Genomic DNA, 15599 nt, shown 5'->3' with positions numbered 1-15599 from the left:
TCAAAAAAAAAAAAAAATAGTAAAAAAAAAAAAAACAACCCCGAGACTGTCAGAAACCCAACACCTTTCAATGTTGACCAATAAAATCCTTTTATTTAAGAGTCGACAGTGCACTACTATATCCACAGCAAAATTCACATTCCAAAGTAATCTTACCATTCCCATAATCAACATTTTATGGTGCACAAAGATCTGCTCAGTGCCAATGGCAACCCATGTTAGAAAATTCAACCTCCAGAGTGGAAAAAATAGAAATTTTAATTTCTTTGATGAAGAGACCAATTATGTTAGACTATTTTATCATGCAACTCCCTCAGAAAGTATACATCAAGGGTTATGTTTTTAACATTTAGATCTCCCAATTTGAGATTAAAATGATACAGATAAAAGTTTCACAGCCAGGCACAGTGGGTGGCTCACACCTGTAAACCCAGCACTTTGAGAGGAGGTGGTAAGAGGACTGCCTGAGCCCAGGGGTTCGAGACCAGCCTGAGAGACTTCGCGAGACCTCGTCACTACAATAAATCAAAAATTAGCCAGTGTGGTGGCCCATGCCTGTGGTTCCAGCTACTTGGAAGGCTGAGGCAGAAGGATTGCCTGAGCCCAGCATGTTGAGGTTGTGGTGGCCATGAGCATGCCCCTGCACTCCAGCCTGGGTGACACAGTGAAACTCTTAACTCAAAAAAAAAAGTTTCACTACTTTTCTTCTCTACCCACAGGTCCAAGTGAAGACAGTCTCCACTTCCCACCTCTAAATTCCACTTCACATCTTTGGCGACATAACACACTCCACTGATTCTAGGAAACCAGGCTTTGTCACCAGGGAATTAATAAGGTCAGAAATTTGGGAATTCACAGGAAAAGGCAATTTACCTAATTTTTTTCCCATGGCCTAATGTGAATCAGCATGATTCTAAGAACATCCCCCCTCTCTGGATTTCTTCATTAACCATCTGGTTACTACACATAACCTAAAGAACCTAACCTTGACATTTTAATACACACCGACTTGTTTCAGGCAATATGTATGTGTGGGCATCTGAGTGTACCTCAAAAAACAAACATGCACAAGCCATTATGATTTTATTCTCGCAATTTATTAGTAACGCACAAATGGTTAACGGACAGGCATCCCAACTCGACAGACCCGTCCCCAGCTTCCCTGTAGGAAAGTTCTTCCTCTTACCCAACTACCCTGGGCCTGTTCAGAAGCGGCTAAAAGTACCATCTTGGACCCAAGTTTACGCAATAAATAAATCCAACTTATACAATCAGTCATTATATCTTTAAAAAAAAAAAACTAAAACCATGTCACTTTTCTTCAACTTTTAAAATGCCTGCCCACGTTGCTAGCTGGGATTAGAAGCAGAGGGCTGGCAAAGAAACAAGAGATAAAAACACAGAGGGACGTCCCCCATCAGTGTTTCCTTGAGGGGAAGGTCTCGCATACTGATGTATCAAAAATACCTTTTGAAGAGTGAAGGAAAAATACCCTCGCGCACTTCTTACATTCCTTACCCTTGAGTGTCCACGTTAACAACCCCACAGTCCACGTGAAACAGCAAGACAGCACGTGAGTTATGCGAGGTCCACCACACACGGAAGGGCAACCACACGGCAAAGGACTTAACCACCGGGGAGGCGCCACTCAGTCCCCTTTTCCGCTTTATTGGTCTGGACACAAGCACATGAGCCTGGAAACAAAAGACGACTCTGCAGGATTTCCAGCATGACCATCATCTTTCCCACCGTGAGTAAGAGTAGCCGCGCAGCCCAGGCCAGTTTCACAGAAAGGGGCAGCTCCTGTGCGACCATAGCAGTCCTCTGGTCGGCCTCACGTCGTGAGGGCGAGGGTGTTGTCTCCACGGCCGCGCTAGCCCGGCCCCTCCGCAGGAGCCGGAGTCGATGTCCTCGCACCCAAGACAGCCGGTCGCTCCCTGCCGCAGCCCGGTCTGCTCCAGTGTTTACCATGGCATTTCCTGAGTCACCTAGTCCACTGCACATTCCGATCAAATGGCATCCAGGCATCAGCAGATCATCACCCTGACTGAAAAAAGTTTAAGCACACATTTTTTTCCCAAGAGGGAACGTCTTAAAAATGACAGGAACAATTCTTAACACTAAAGCAGTTTTTGGAAATTCTAAATACAACCAGATTAAAGAGAACCCCAGGTCTGTTTTAGGTCACCTTTTCAAGCCAAAGTGAAAGCACACTGGTAACAGAATTAAAGGCAGGCTGTCCCACTCTTAGGAAGACTTCTTTAAGACAAATCCAGTCACAATGAACTATTCCAGTCTTATGGGGAGAACTGGCACAACACAGCTAGTCAGTTAGTAGAATTAAAAGATAGCTGGAAATCTCATTCACACCAGAGTACATGTATAATTTAAGAACAGGAAGCACAGACAGGCTTCCCCAGTTAAATAGAGCCCTAAGTAACTGACACCTCTGTACATGAGGTAACAGGAATAGAATTTGGGATAGCGAGCCATTCCGTTACCTTTAAATTTTCCCACTGAACCCAAATAAACTAAGAAAGGAGAGGCACACTGGACCAGCTCGCCCACAGTCATGTCATCTGGAGAACAGCGATTACCTGTATGGGAGCTAAAGGCTTGGCCTGGTACGAACTCTGGACAGTCAATCAGCTGAGAGAAGTCCGTCTGGGGCACATGACGTGGAGGAGGGCCTGGAATCGGCCATTTTTCCGGTTCTATCTTTTTCCTCATTTTTTCATCCACAATTTCCACTTCTGTGCTATCCTTCAGTGCCTACCAATTGACATTTTGAACTGTTAAAGAACTTTCATTCAAAAAATTTTCACTGCATGTCCTATACTTCTAAATAACCTAAAAACCAGAAAGCCTTAGCCGGGTGTGGTAGCGTGCCTGTAGTTTCAGCTCCTTGGAAGGCTGAGGCAGAAGGATCACCGGAGCCCAGCAGGTCGAGGCTGCGGTGGCCGGGAGTAGCCACTGCACTCCAGTCTGGCGACAGAGGGAGATGCCAACTCAAAAAAAAAAAACCTGGAAAACCTGAAATTAGCAGACTAATTTGCAGACTGATTTGGCTCTAAAATTACCCATAAATTAACTACAACAAACAAATTTTAAATTAATTTGCTCCTGTAAAGTAAAAAAATCCTCACTTCTATTCATCTAACTTGTCGATGATATTTTTACAATAATAATGAAGCAGATGACTTTTACTACATTTTTATTGTCATTTTTTCCCCTTTCTCATATTTCCCTTTATCTTCCCTTAAAATAATATTATCTGGCCGGGTGCGGTGGCTTAAGCCTGCAATCCCAGCACTTTGGGAGGTCAAAGTGAGGGGACTGCCAGAGCCCATGGGTTCGAGAACAGCCTGGGCAACCTGGCAAGACCTCCTATCTCTACAATAAATCAATAAAATAATTAGCCAGGCATGGTAGTACGCGCCTGTAGTTGTGGCTACTTGGAAAGCTAAGGCAGAAGGATCCCTGGAGCCCAGCAGGTCGAGGCTGGGGTAGCCGTGCCACTGCACTCCAGCCTGGGCAATGAAGTGAGACTCCAACTCAAAAAATAATAATAATAATCTAATAAAATTTAGGCATCTTATTTTATTACTGTGATAACTACCACCATTTACTGAAAAATAAGTTCTGCATGCACACACAATTCCTCACATACCCCACAGGTAGGCTTTATCCCTACTTTATCAGTAAGAAATAAAGGCTCAAAGAAATAAATCCAAGCAAGACCCATAAATCCAGCAAGAGAAAACAGGATTCAAATCATTCACTACACAACCACAAGTAAACCAAGAGGCCATGGAGCCCCTAAAACACAGGCTATCATTTAAGGATAAACCAAACCAGATGTGAAGTTCCTCAGAATAAAAATTAAAGTCTTACTGACTTAACTTTTCTTCTTTTTTTAAGTCAGGGTCTCACTCTGTTGTCACCCAGGCTGGAGTGCAGTGGCACGATCATGGTCACTGACGCTTCAACCTCCTGGGCTCAGGCTATCCTTCTGCCTCAGCCTCCCAAGTAGCTGAGACTACATGCATGCACCACCATGCCCAGCTAATTTTTCTATTTGTTGTAGAGAGAGGGTCTCACTATGTTGCCCAGGCTAGTCTCAAATTCCTGGGCTCAAGCATTTCTCCTGCCTTGGACTCCCAAAGCGCTGGGATTACAGGTGTGAGCCTTCACACCCAGCCTACATTTTTAAAAAATATTTTATTCTTAGAAAAGCCTTAGGTTCATAGGAAAATGGAATGAAAATACAGATTGCTTTTTAAGTGAGCAATTACCTCTAAGATGAGATGAAGGTTTGTAGTGAGAGCCTGGACACGGTGAAAACCAGCAATCAGAGAGACAGGCAGGAAACCTTGTTCGTCCATCTTCCTCCGAAGGAAAAAGTCCCGTTCCAAATTTTCTATGCTAAAGTAATATTCGCTGCAAGGAGAAATAAGAGCGTAAACATACATTTCACCCATTTATCTAATAAGAATTAAAAATGCCTGTTGCTTATACATCAACTGATATAAAAATATTATAATTTATTAATAATATCACATAGTCTCATACAACACAGTTAGGGCAGATAAAGCGCCAGACATAGTGGCTCACACCCGTCATCCCTGCCCTTTGGGAGGTGGAAGCGAGAGAACTGTCTGAGTCCACAGGTGCAAGCCTGGGCAACTTGGCAAGACCTCATCTCAACAATAAATCAAAATATTAGCTGGCCATGGTCCCACACACCTATAGTTCCAGCTACTTGGAAGGTTGAGCTAGCAGGATCACCTGAGCCTAGCAGGTGGAGGCTGTGGTAGCTGGGAGTACGCCACTGCACTCCAGCCCAGGCGACAGAGTGAGACGTCAACAAAATAAAATTTTTAAAAAGGTAACAGCAGCCGGGCTGGATGGCTCAGTCTGTAATCCTAGCACTTTAGGAAGCTGAGATGAGTGGATGGCCTGAGTCTGTGGGTTCAAGACCCACCTGGGCAACTTGGCAAGACCTTGTCTCTACAATAAATCAAAAATTAGTTGGGCATGGTAGCATGCATCTGTAGTTCTGGCTACTTGGAAGGCCGAAGTGGGAGGATCGCCAGAGCCCAGCAGGTCGACGCTGGGGTGGCCATGAGAGTGCCGTGGCACTCCAGCTTGAGTGACAGAGTGAGACTCCAACTCAAAAAAAAAAAAGAAAGGTAACAGCAAAAAAAACCCGCTACTGAATTAATAATTTCTCTTTAACTGACAAAATACTGATATTGTTTAGTACTTCTGGACCCTGGTAAGTAGCACAATGCGTAGATAAAAACTCAGTGAACACACAGGCACATGCACACACATACAATTTTGTATTCTGAATGATTCAAGTTCTCCCTTCTTCCATTAATGGACAAACTAAGACAATAAGAGTGAACAGCACACAGCCACACATGGCATATCAATGACACTACGAGGCCATGGGGGAAGAAGACAGAAAAGGCTTAGATGTCCTCCTCTCTTCCACAGACCCACTCAGCCTTTTCAAAGAGAGATGCAGACGGATGAGCTGCCGGTACAATCAGCTACAACAAATTCCAAGTTATAAAGATAATACTCAGAACACATTGAATAGCAGGCCTTAAGAAATACACGTTTAAGTTACAACCTCCTAGAGAAAAATGAGAAGAGGATTTTAAAGCAACAAAGGAAAGCAGTAAATACGAGAAAATGTAGAAACGCGTAACACAAAATAAATATGAGGGGGACCCCAAAGAACTGGAATTGTAAGCTCGATAAGCATTCTAGGAACCCACAGGTATTAGCGAATCAGCTAGCGTTGTGGTGAGAGGCTGCATTTGGCTTCAGTGATATTTCTGCTTGTTTGAGAGAGTCTATCAAAGCGTTTTGCCCATTTCACGATGGACGACTTGAGAGCGCCCCTGCCCACCCCACGCTGAGTGTTCTGCAGCTTTGACCACAAGCGGCATGACCCCGTGCCCCACCCTCCCTGGTCACCTGACATCACCCTGAGCAACTTTGTTTTGTTTCCCTGACGAAATAAGTCCTCAAAGGGAAATGTTTCATCCATGTGCAAGAGGTGAAACAAAAAACGGCAGACACAGCAAAAGACTGCAAAATTGACAAGTTCAAATACTACTGAACAGTGGGAAAAACATCTTGACAGGCGTATTGCTTCAAACGGAGAGTACTTTGAAGGTGACTGAAGTTTAAACCTGTCAGAATAAATACACAATTTTTTTTTTTTTTTGAGTTGAAGTCTCACTTCGTCGCCCAAGCTGGAGTGCAACAGAGGGAGCCTCGACCAGCAGGGCTCCGGCGATCCTTCCGCCTCAGCCTTCCGAGTAGCTGGAACTACAGGCACGCTACCACGCCCAGCTGATTTTTGATTTATTGTAGAGATGAGGTTTCGCCAAGTTGCCCAGGCGAGTCTCGAACCCGCGGGCTCAGACAATCCACTCACCTTTTTTTTTTTTTTTTTTTTTTAATTGAGTCAGAGTCTCACTCTGTCACCCAGACTGGAGTGTAGTGGCCGCTCCCGGCCACCGCAGCCTCGACCTGCCGGGCTCCGGCGATCCTTCCGCCTCAGCCTTCCGAGTAGCCGGAATTACAGGCACACGCTACCACGCCCGGCTGATTTTTTGATTTATTGTAGAGATGAGGTCTCGCTGCCCAGGCGGGTCTCGAACCCGCGGGCTCAGGCAATCCACTCACCTCAGCCTCCCAAGGTGCGGGATTACAGGCTGAGCCACCGAGCCCAGTTAATCCACTCACCTTAACTTCCCAAAGGCGTGGGATTACAGGCCGGGCCATTTTTTAATTTATTTTATTTATTTATTTTTGAATTGGAGTCTCACTCTGTCGCCCAGATTGGAGTGCAGTGGCCGCTCCTGGCCACCGCAGCCTCAACCTGCTGGGCTCCGGCGATCCTTCCGCCTCAGCCTCGCAGGTAGCTGGAACTACAGGCACGCTACCACGCCCGGCTGATTTTTGATTTATTGTAGAGATGAGGTCTCGCCAAGTTGCCCAGACGGGTCTCGAATCCTCAGGCTCAGGCAACCCACTCACCTCAGCCTCCCAAAGCACGGGGTTACAGGCTGAGTCACTGAGCCAAGACACAATTTCTAATAAATAAATTTGGGCTTGTTTGGGTCCCCCTCAAACATGACATCATGATGGTGTGGCCTGTAGTTTAATACTACCATGCTATTTTCAAATCATGAAGATGAGGAGCAAGTTACAACAAAGAAAACCAGCTCATAATTTTGTGTATAATACTCTTGAAGCATTTAGGCCAAATTCTAACTTTGAAGGAATAGGTACCAATAACTGAAAAGTTGCTTTGAGCTATTTTCACCCTGGAAGGGTAAAAGGAAAAAAAAAATCACTATAAGAATGCAGATGTCGGCCAGGTGTGGTGGCTCACGCCTATAATCCCAGCACTTTGGGAGGCTGAGGTGAGAGGAATTACCTGAGCCCATGGGCCCATGGGCTCAAGACCAGCCTGGGCAACTTGGCGAAACCTAATCTCTACAATAAATCAAAAAAATAAAAGTAGCTGGGCATGGTGGTGTGTACCTGTGGTTCCAGCTACTTGGGAGGCTGAGGTAGAAGGATCACCTGAGCCCAGCAGGTCGAGGCTGGGGTGGCCGAGAGCATGCTACTGCACTCCAGTCTGGGCGACAGAGTAAGACTCCATTCCAAAAAAAGAATGCAAATATCAGGCCAGGTGTGGTGGCTCATGCCTGCCATCTCAGCACTTTGAGAGGCTGAGGCGAGAGGACTGCCTGAGTTCGGGAGTTCAAGATCAGCCTGGGCAACCATGAGGAGACCTCTTCTGTAAGAAGTCACAAAATCAGCCAGGCGTGGTGGCACACGCCTGTAGTTCCAGCTACTTGGAAGGCCGAGACAGGAGGGTGGCCCAAGCCCAGCAGGTCGAGGTTGCGTGAGTTGTGATACTGCCACCACTGCACGCCAGCCTGCACGACAAGGGAGACGCCAACTCAAAAAAAAAGAAAGCAAACATCCGAATCTACCTTCCTTCCTTTCCTTCCCATCCTCCCTTTTTGCAGAGACAGGGTATCCCAACGTGCACTAGGCTGGTCTCCAACTCCTAGACGCAAGCAATCCTCCTGCCTTGGCATGCCAGAAATTCTCTTTCTAGTTGGTTATTTCTCTGGCTGCCAGAATGCAAAGCTCCCTTAGAGATGAGTGAAACGCTACTGACATCTCAGCAACACCAATAAATCATGTACTCTTCCCAAACACCAAAGGAAAAACAAATCTAAGGCTTGAGAAAATGAGCGTCCTGACTGTTGTAGACCTCACGAGCCCTATTTGTACTCCCTGGCATCAGCAGACACATAATACATGTGATGAAACTCTACAACTTCAAACATTAAGACCTGATTTCCCCACAAGTTACAACTGTTCTTAGAGGCAAATATTCCTGAATCAAGAAGTTGTCATTTAAATGTGGCACGTCGGCTGGGTGCAGTGGCTCAAGCCTGTAATCCCAGCACGTTGGGAGGCTGAGCTGAGATGACTACCTGAGCCCACAGGTTCAAGAACAGCCTGGGTAACTTGGTGAGACCTCATCTCTACAATAAATCAAAAAATTAGTCGGGGGTAGTGGCGCACACCTGTAGTTCTAGCTACGTGAAAGACTGAGGTGGAAGGACTGCCTGAGCCCAGCAGGTCGAGGCTGCAGTGGCTGTGAGCATGCCACTGCACTCCAACCTGGGTGACAGAGTGAGACTCCAACTCAAAAAAAAAAAGCAATGGGAAAATTAAAATATGCCAGTGTTTCTGTGTGGATACTGAGTCACTCCATTTCAGAAAGAAGGTCATATTTTCTTTTACTATAAATAAGACACATACAGCTGGGTGCAGCGGCTCACACCTGTCATCCCAGCACTATGGGAAGCGGAGGCGAGAGGACTGCCTGAGCCCAGCAGGTGGAGGCTGTGGTAGCCGAGAGCGTGCCACTGTACTACAACCTGGGTGATAGAGACGCTAACTCCAAAAATAAAATAAATGTGGCACTTCGTGAAAACCATAACATCAAAATAAATTCATAAGTTACCCTATTACCTACAGAAAACATATTTCAAAACTTCTAAGCCAGGCATGGTGGCTCACGTCTATGATCCCAGCACTTTGGGAGATTGAAGCAAGAGCGTGGCCTAAGCCCATGGGTTCAAGACCAACCTGGACAACATGGTGAGATCTCGCTTTCTACAATAAATCAATAATCAAAAAATCAAAAAATTAGCTGGGCAAGGTGGCACGTGCCCATGGTTTCAGTTACTTGGAAGGCTGAGGCAGAAGAATCGCCTGAGTCTAGCTGGTCGAGGCTGAGGTGGCTGTGAGTATGCCACTGCACTGGATGACAGAGGGAGACTCCAACTCAAAAAAACAACTTCTGAGCTGCAAACATACTTCTCTCTAAATCTGAAAGGCAAGAGATTGTATCAGCTAGAAATAATCGAGATCTTAAAAGTTAATATTTGACAACAAAAATAAATTGTTAATATAAGATTTCACTTAAAACATTTTTGAAAATTCAACTATTCTGAAGACAGCTAATCCTCTTACTTTAGAATGCGCTGTTGTTTTTCCACACGTGGAAGGAAAACTTTTAGTGACCCTCAAAAAGAAAGCCAGAAACCCAATCAATCAACCTACTTAGACATCAGAACCCCAATCCTCTGAAGTCTCAAGCATACAAAGCATCTCCATGAACCAAGGAAGAGGACAAGCCACACTCAACCTGCGTTCCACCAGCATCTGCTGAAACCCTATCGTTGAAACAACAACAGGGCAGGGTGATCGATGCATGTTGACACTCCGCTCGGTGCCCGGGGACACCATTACATCCTACCCGAGCGCCTGGGTCTACACTGTCTGCCCCAGACTGTGTCAGCCCGAAGCAGTAGCTCCTCCTCACGAGTCCAGGCTGACTACCCTGACCTGGGCTGCGTGTTCACCGAGGGGCCCTGGCAGGAAGAATGACAAGCCAGTCCACAGCGGTGGGAAGCTGACAGCCACATGCCAGGCATTTCTGCGCTTAGAAGGCCACTTCCTCAGGGTGTGCATCAATGGCGACAGAAGAAGCAGGAACAGGACAAGCATGTCACGCTGCACTGCACGCCCGCCTGTCTGTCCCCAGGACAGGTGTAGTCGAGGCTGATGAGAACACAGTGTTTCAGTAACAGAGGAGGGTCTCTTTACTTCCTTTTTTTCTCTTTTTTTTGAGTTGGAGTCTCACTCTGTCACCCAAACTGGAGTGCAGTGGCTGCTCCCGGCCACCGCAGCCTCGACCTGCTGGGCTCCGGCGATCCGTCCGCCTCAGCCTTCCGAGTAGCCACAACTACAGGTAAGCGCCACCACGCCCGGCTAATTTTTACATTTATTGTAGAGACGAGGTCTTGCCAAATTGCCCAGGCTGGTCTCGAACCCGTGGGCTCAGGCAATCCCCTCACCTCAGCCTCCCAAAGTGCTGGGATTACAGGTGTGAGCCACTGTGACTGGCCTGGGTTTGTTTTTTCTCCAAGAAAATACAACAAAGTAATATCCTCCTGACTTCACATCAGTACCAAGAAAGCAGCTCCCTGAGAACTAGAGTAAAAAGTCTGAACTGAAAGACCCTTGAATGTGTGTGTCACAGAGACAGAACTTAAGGTAAAGAACTTGGAACTCAGAAGTCAGCTAAGAGAAAGTTGAAAGGCACCACCATTTTGTCACTTACACTCATTTGCAAATAACGAACCAGGTTTCAGTGTTCAATTTCAAATACATTTATACAAGTTTTATATTTTACCCATCTTGTAATGGTATTTTAATTATCCTTTAAGAACACCTAAGCCAAAGACATATAAACAACACGAACCAAGAATACATTTTAAAAGTACTTTACCTTGTTTACTCAGATTTCCTAAAACTAATCACAGCAATTTTTTTTTTTTTTGAGTTGGAGTCTCACTCTGTCACCTAGGCTAGAGTGTAGTGGCACACTCACGGCCACCCCAGTGTCGACTTGCTGGGCTCCGGTGATCCTTCCGCCTCAGCCTTCCAAGTAGTGGGAACTACAGACGTGCACTACCATGCCTGGCTAAGTTCTGACTTATTGTACAGATGAGGTTTCGTCAAGTTGCCCGGGTGGGTCTCGAACCCACTGGCTCGGGCAATCCACTCGCCTCAGCCTCCCAAAGATGACAGGCTGAGCCACCGAGCCTGGCGTCACAGCAATCTTAATATTCTCCAACTCATACTAGCAAGCAGCTCAGGAAACGTGTTATGCCATATTCACTATCAGAAGCACGAACATCTGGTAACATTGCAGGAGAGGTCACGCCCGGCCGCTCCCATCGGCCACACACTCACATCTGCCGCCTGATGTATTCTTTCAGCAGCGCCTCCTCCACAGGGTACACCTGCACGCCGGTGCCGTCGTCGTAGTAATACATCATGCTGGTGCTCAGCTCTGTCGGAAACGGTGGATCGGTCCTCTCCCCGAGCTCTTGGTAGCCATATGAATACTCACAGTTCACTGGACGTGAGTGAGGAGAGAGAAAGGCGACCGTGGGTTAGAAAAAGAGTCCCTACAGAGCAGGTCCCATCCGAGGGGAGGCAACTTCAATGAAACAAACACAAAACCATCTCCGTCGTCAGACACACCACCAGTCACACACAACAGCAGACAGACCGCTCCCCCATCCGACAGACACGACGAGCACTCAAACGCATACATCGAGGAGGGCCCCGGCCTCGGCCTCTTCCCCGTCCTCGGCCTCTTCCGCGGCCTCTGAAGGCGCCTCGGGCGTTGCCCCCCTCGCTCCTCACACTGGAAACTTCATCTTGGTCGTCTCTCTTTTCTCTCTCTTTCCTCCAACCTTTCAAAAAGAAAACTCAAATTACAATTTGCCAGGAACATAACACGATTATCTTTAGGGCAACACAGCAGCCACCCGCTCCCACTTTGTAACTGATGGACAGCAGCAGGCATTCTTCAGATGGATCCAAATTACGAGACCTGATAAGGTCCAGTGTGGTGGCTCACACCTGTGATCCCAGCACTCTGGGAGGCTGAGGCAGGAGGACTGCTTGACCCCAGGAGTTCGAAAACAGTCTGGGCAACATCATGAGACCTTGTCTCTACATCAAAAATCAAAACTGTAATCCCAGCACTTTGGGAGCCAAGGTAAGAGGACTGTTTGAACCCAGGGATTCGAGACCAGCCTGGGCGACTTGGTGAGACTTTGCCTCTGCAATAAACCAGAAATTTAGCCAGGCATGGTGTTAAGCACCTGTGGTTCCAGCTACTTGGAGGGCTGAGGCGGGAGGATCGCCTGAGCTCAGCAGGTCGAGACTGCAGTCGCTGTAAGCATGCCATGCACTACAACCTGGGAAACACAGTGAGACTCCGAGTCAAAAAAAATTAAAAATTAAAAACTTAGCCAGCCTTGGTGGTACATGCCTGTAATCCCTGCCCCTCTGGAGGCTAAGGTGAGAGGATCATCTGAGCCTGGGAGGTCGACACTGCAGTGAGCTGTGATCAAGCCATTACACGGGTTACTGCTAAGTTTACAGGTCATAAATATTGAAATCAAGAAAAGTGACAGAAAGGTTATGTATAAAGTGGTAGTCAGACACAGTGGCTCATGCCTGCAATCCCAGCACTTTTGGGCAACACAGAGAGATCTTCTCACTACAAAAAATTCAAAAAATTAGCTGAGTGTGGTGGCATGCACCTGCAGTCCCAGCTGGTTGAGAGGCTGAGGCAGAAGGATCTCCTGGACCCAGGAGTCTGAGGCTGTGGTGAGCCTTGTGTACCACTGCACTCCAGCCTGGGCGACAAAGACTCTGACTCAGAAAAAAAAAAAAAAAAAAGAGAGAGAGAGAGAGAGAGAGAGAGAGATTGAGATTGAGAGATCCAGTGGGAATTTGTCTAAAACATCTCTAGCATAAAACAGGGCCTGTCAGGTGTGGTGGCTGACACCTGTAATCCCAGCAATTTGGGAGGCTGAGGCAGGAGGATTGCTTGAGGCCAGGACTTAAGAGACCAGCCTGGGCAACACATCAAGACGCTCTCTCTCCAAAAAATTAGCGGAGTGTGGTAGCGCAGACCTGTGGTTCCGACTACTTGGAAGGCTGAGGTGGAAGGATCGCCGGAGCCCAGCGGGACGAAGCTGCGGTGGCCGGGAGCATGCGTGCCACTGCGTTCCAGCCTGGGCAACAGAGTGAGACTCGAACTCAACAACAACAAAAAGAAACAATTCTGCCTCAAACTACGTATCACACGCCAGTGTACTTATAAAAACGACCACACTTTAAACAAGTATCATGAAAAACAGGCCCTGTGTGAAGCACCCTAGTCTGTCGAATCTTCAGAGCCTGACCCAGCGTACTTACTCCAAAACCCACTCACGGACTACAGTCTGCAGCCTGAAAAATCCACCCGGGGGAGCCTCTGCTGCTTGTGCACTAAACAACATGCCTGCAGATGTGCGTGACAGTGCTTGAATCAGTCAAAAACCTAGAAGTAGCCCAGGTGCCCACTCACAGGACAGAGCTTATCAGAGAATGAACACCCTCTCGCGAAGGGAACTAAGAGGAATGAAACGAGCAAACTAGCCAGCAGGAAGGAATCTAAGGAAATCCGACTACGCGCAAACACCTCCCGCCCAAGAATGGCGAGGAAGCCGTCCTGCAGGGCACCTTCAGAACGTGCACAAAGCCCGAGGCCCGGCCCATCTTCTCCGAGAGGGGAGACCGTGGGGTGAAACTGCGGGGAACGACCCAACGGCCACAGGTGGCGGCAGCACACATGTCCTACTTGGGGTGAGTCGCCAGTGCTCATCACGTTGCTTCTCCTTGTAACTTTATATATTTCTTCTCATATGTTCAAAAGTTAATGAGAAAAACTTGAATACAATTGAGTCTCCATTACTTTTAGAATAAAACTTTAAATGGCATATTTGAGAAAAAGTGGAACAAAGGCAAAAAGGTCTTTACGAGTATCATATAGAGAGGCAGATTTGTTGTTTTTTTTTTCATTTTTTACTTTTTGAGTTGGACTCTCACTCCGTCACCCAGACTGGACTGCAGTGGCCACTCCCGGCCACCGCAGCCTCGATCTGCGGGGCTCCGGCGATCCTTCTGCCTCGGCCTTCCAAGAAGCTGGAACTACAGGCGTGCACTACCACGCCTGGCTGATTTTTGAGTTATTGTAGAGATGAGGTCTCGCCAAGTTGCCCAGGCGGGTCTCGAACCCGCAGGCTCAGGCAATCCACTTACCTCAGCCTCCCACAGGCTGAGCCACCGAGCCCGGCTTGTTTTTTTTAAAGAGCAGTGGTCTCGCTGCGTCGCGCATGCTGAAGGGCAGTGGCTGTTCACAGGCGTTGTCAGCCTGCACCACAGCCCAAACTCTTGGGCTCAAGTGAGCTGCATGCCTCGGGCTCCTGAGTCACTGGGACTACACCACCATGCCTGGTTAACTCTTTTATTTTATTTCATTTTTCTGAGACAGTTTCTCACTCCGTCGCCCAGGCTGGAGGTCAGTGACAGGCTCACAGCCACCCCAGCATCAACCTGCCTTCCAAGTTGCCATAACTACAGGTGTGCACTACCATGCCCAGCTAATTTTTTGATTTATTGTGGTGATGAGGTTTCGCCAAGTTGCCCAGGCTGTTCTCAAACCCATGGGCTCAGGCAATCCCCTCACCTTAGCTCCCCAAAGTGCTGGGTTACATGCTTGAGCTACTGCACTTTTTATTTTAAAGACATATTTTGTGAACAATTGAGAAAAATATAACTAATGACTCAACTTTAGAGAGCATTTAGAAGGTGGGCTCGGTGGTTCAGCCTGTAATCCCGCGCTTTGGGAGGCTGAGGTGAGTAGATTGCCTGAGCCCGCGGGTTCAAGACCCACCTGGGCAACTTGGCGAGACCTCATCTCTACAATAAATCAAAAATTCAACCGAGTGTGGTAGCGCGTGCCTGTAATTTCAGCCACTCGGAAGGCTGAGGCGAAGGATCGCCGGAGCCCAGCAGCTCGAGGCTGCAGTGGCCGGGAGTGACCACTGCACTCCAGTCTGGGCGACAGAGTAAGACTTTGACTCAAAAAAAAAAAGAAAGCATTTAAGAATTAGTGTTGATGTGGTCAGAGGATACATTTTTTTAGGAATCCGTGATGAAGTATCATGACAGCTCCAAGTTACTTTCCAATGATTCAGCAGATGGATGTTAAACACCGGGACATTATTCTGTCTCGTCAGTGGGCAGATGTAAGGGTGGTGAAAATTATTAAAATGTAGATGGTGGTATATACCATAAAATTCAGCTTTCTGTATGTTTAAAGTTTTTCACAACATATCAGACATTTTTGAATGGTAATATAATGTCTGTAAAATGTTCTGAAGCCTTCTTGGTCCATGCACAGGACAGCACGCCCCATAAACCCAACGGAATTCAGCAGAAAACTGTAGGACCAAACACTCCTTCCATCATTTCCATATACCCTGTCCGCTGCTGTTTGAAAGCTGAGCAAGCTCTGTTGAAATTACACTTCTGGGCAGTGAATTTTTTTTTTTTTTTTTTTTTTT

At 47.1% G+C, this 15599-nt stretch overlaps 1 protein-coding gene across 1 annotated transcript in view; it reads right to left on the bottom strand.

Annotated features, from left to right (window-relative positions):
- Nucleotides 1–1075: 1075 nt before the first annotated feature.
- LARP1B (La ribonucleoprotein domain family member 1B) overlaps nt 1076–15599 on the bottom strand; it is a 23892-nt gene continuing 9368 nt past the window's right edge. Inside the window, exons 5-9 of the mRNA XM_008066274.1 lie at nt 11745–11888; nt 11380–11545; nt 4296–4440; nt 2598–2772; nt 1076–2047 (exon numbers count right to left, since the gene is read on the bottom strand). Coding sequence (XP_008064465.1) covers nt 2028–2047; nt 2598–2772; nt 4296–4440; nt 11380–11545; nt 11745–11888 — 650 coding nt within the window. The 3' untranslated portion in view covers nt 1076–2027. The remainder of the gene's footprint in view (nt 2048–2597; nt 2773–4295; nt 4441–11379; nt 11546–11744; nt 11889–15599) is intronic.

Source organism: Carlito syrichta, unplaced genomic scaffold, assembly GCF_000164805.1.
Source record: "Carlito syrichta isolate Samal-C Ts95f unplaced genomic scaffold, Tarsius_syrichta-2.0.1 Scaffold104837, whole genome shotgun sequence".
Lineage (NCBI taxonomy): Eukaryota > Metazoa > Chordata > Mammalia > Primates > Tarsiidae > Carlito > Carlito syrichta.
The sequence above is the reverse complement of the archived record's forward strand: the minus strand, read 5'-3'. Positions and strand labels throughout refer to the sequence as shown.